The sequence below is a fragment of the Ceratosolen solmsi genome, unplaced genomic scaffold (genome assembly GCF_000503995.2).
Source record: "Ceratosolen solmsi marchali unplaced genomic scaffold, CerSol_1.0 scaffold29, whole genome shotgun sequence".
NCBI classification, from domain to species: domain Eukaryota; kingdom Metazoa; phylum Arthropoda; class Insecta; order Hymenoptera; family Agaonidae; genus Ceratosolen; species Ceratosolen solmsi.
Genome location: NW_011948417.1, coordinates 10,008,556 through 10,010,819, shown reverse-complemented (window position 1 = coordinate 10,010,819; position 2,264 = coordinate 10,008,556). Strand labels below are relative to the sequence as shown.

The following is a 2,264-nucleotide window of genomic DNA, read 5'->3' as shown; positions in this document are numbered from 1 at the left end:
GCATTGGCAAAAATAAGCTCACCATCGGCAACGGTACAAGCTCATCTTCTATTCGACATAGGCTCTGAAATCACGTTCGTAACCGAGAATTTAGTTAGAAAGCTTAATATATCTCGTCAACGTCATCCTTATCCATGGAATAGAAGAATTTTTATCAGCTCAGTCACAAGGTGCTGTTTCACTCACCCTTTAATCAAATCATTCTAACTCCACCGTCACCATTCAAGCTCACATCCTAAACACATTGACCACAACACTTCCATTCATTGAAACTTCACGTCAGACATGACTGCATCTGAGAAACATTACACTAGCCGATCCAGAATATCAAGACCGGTGGACATTGTTTTTGAAGCAGACGCATATGGACAAATAATAAAGTCCAACATTATCAATTATTCTTCATCTGTGCCAATAGCGCAACTGTCCATTTTTGGATTATTAGTAATTGGAACTGTCAATTTGACAAACAGTTTGACATTAGTAGCACTTCACACGTCAACACAGAATGCAGAGGATACTTTGACAAGATTTTGGGTGCAAGAAGAAGTGCCAAACAGCGATAATCATCTATACACGTATGATGAGCAGTATTGTGAGGATCGTTTAAAAAAAACTCATTCACGTGACTCAACTGGGAGACACATTGTCCGGATTCCACTAAAGACATCTGTTGAGATCCTCGGAGATTCTCAAAACACTGTACATCGATATCTGCAAAGTTTAATAAGACGATTCTCAAAGGACGGCAATTATTGTCAACACTATCAACAATTCATTACGGAATATGAGGAACTTAAGCACATGAAGAGAGCTTCTTCGGTGTCCCATCATCAAACTCACTACTATCTGCTACATCACAGCATACTTGAACCAGATAGTGCGACCATAGGGTTAAGAATTGTGCTCAACGGTTCCAGTGTATCTACTTCTGGACACTCCATTAATAACATTATGCACACTGGTGGCAATTTGAATCCAGAAAGTTCAGACGTGTTAATCTGGATACGCTGACATTGACATCTGTTCACCACAGACATAAAAAAATGTATAGGCAGATAATATTTCATAAGAACGACTGGGACCTGCAAAAAATCTTCTGGATCGACGAACAACACAAGGAAGTGCTATTTCATTTAACAACAAACACCTATGGCAAAACATTACTGCAATTAGTAGAAGACGAAGGAGAAAAATTCCCTTTGGCTGTGCCATTCATTACTCATGCCATATATGTCGATTACATCTTTAGAGGTGCGGATACACCGAAGCAGCTAATCGAAACAGCACTTCAACGCCTCTGCTTGGCAGGCGGTTTCTCATTGACAAAATGGTACTCAACACGATGAGAGGTCCACATCTCTATTAATGCAATAAAAAAACAGGAGTTAACAATTACATTTGACGATTGCACATCCAAATTACTCAAATTATAGTGAAGTCCAGATGAGAATATATTCAAATTTTCAACAACAGTCTCGGTTGAAACTGACCCCATCACCAAACGACTCAGAACGGACGCTCTCTTACTGGAAACGCCAAGGATGTCTTTCTCATACTCAGCGCCACCGCGCACTTTCTCAAGGTTTCAGTGCCACCAAGCACTTTCTCATACTCAGTGGCAACGCGTACTTTCTCAAGGATTCAGTGCCACCGCGTATTTGCTCATACTAAGTGCCTGAGCGCACGAAGTGATTGCAGATACAGATCAGCACTTCACGTCCATCAGGTAAAGCAAGACCCTTATGGACAGATTCTCTGGTAACTCTTACATGGATCAAGTCTCATGTATCGAGCTGAAAAGACTTATGAGACAAAGGGCACTCGATTCAGGATATTACATCAGATACTCACTGGAATTACGTTCCCGGTACGTCGAGCTTGCAGTACCAGAAATTCCCGAGGAAGGAAATACTCATCATTAAAATTGCCGATAGCCGGCGGAATGGTCAGGATTGAGGCACTTTCCAAGACCTTTCGCTTTTGGAATTTTATAATCCTTCTAGCTCGCGAAATCGTAAAGATTGATCCCGAAATTTTTCGAGCATTCTAAAGCCTTTGCTTTATATTGTAGCTGAAATTCTCCAACCTTCTAAAGCTTTGCTTTTCCGGAGGTCTAGAAACTTTTAAAACTTTATTCTCGAATGTCCTGCAATGTTTTCCGCATAGCAACACCTGTCCATTGTTGTCAGCTAACTAAACTGTCGCGTGGATATATTAAGCAAGCACGCGCAGAGTCGCGCTCTCTCTTAGTGAAGACGCCA

At 41.1% G+C, this 2,264-nt stretch overlaps 1 protein-coding gene across 1 annotated transcript; it reads left to right on the top strand.

Moving 5' to 3' along the window:
• Nucleotides 1–285: 285 nt before the first annotated feature.
• On the top strand, nt 286–1,014 carry LOC105360040 (uncharacterized). The gene has a single exon (XM_011496815.1). The coding sequence runs from the start codon at nt 286–288 to the stop codon at nt 1,012–1,014; it is 729 nt and encodes a 242-aa protein (XP_011495117.1).
• The last annotated feature ends 1,250 nt before the right edge of the window (nt 1,015–2,264 follow it).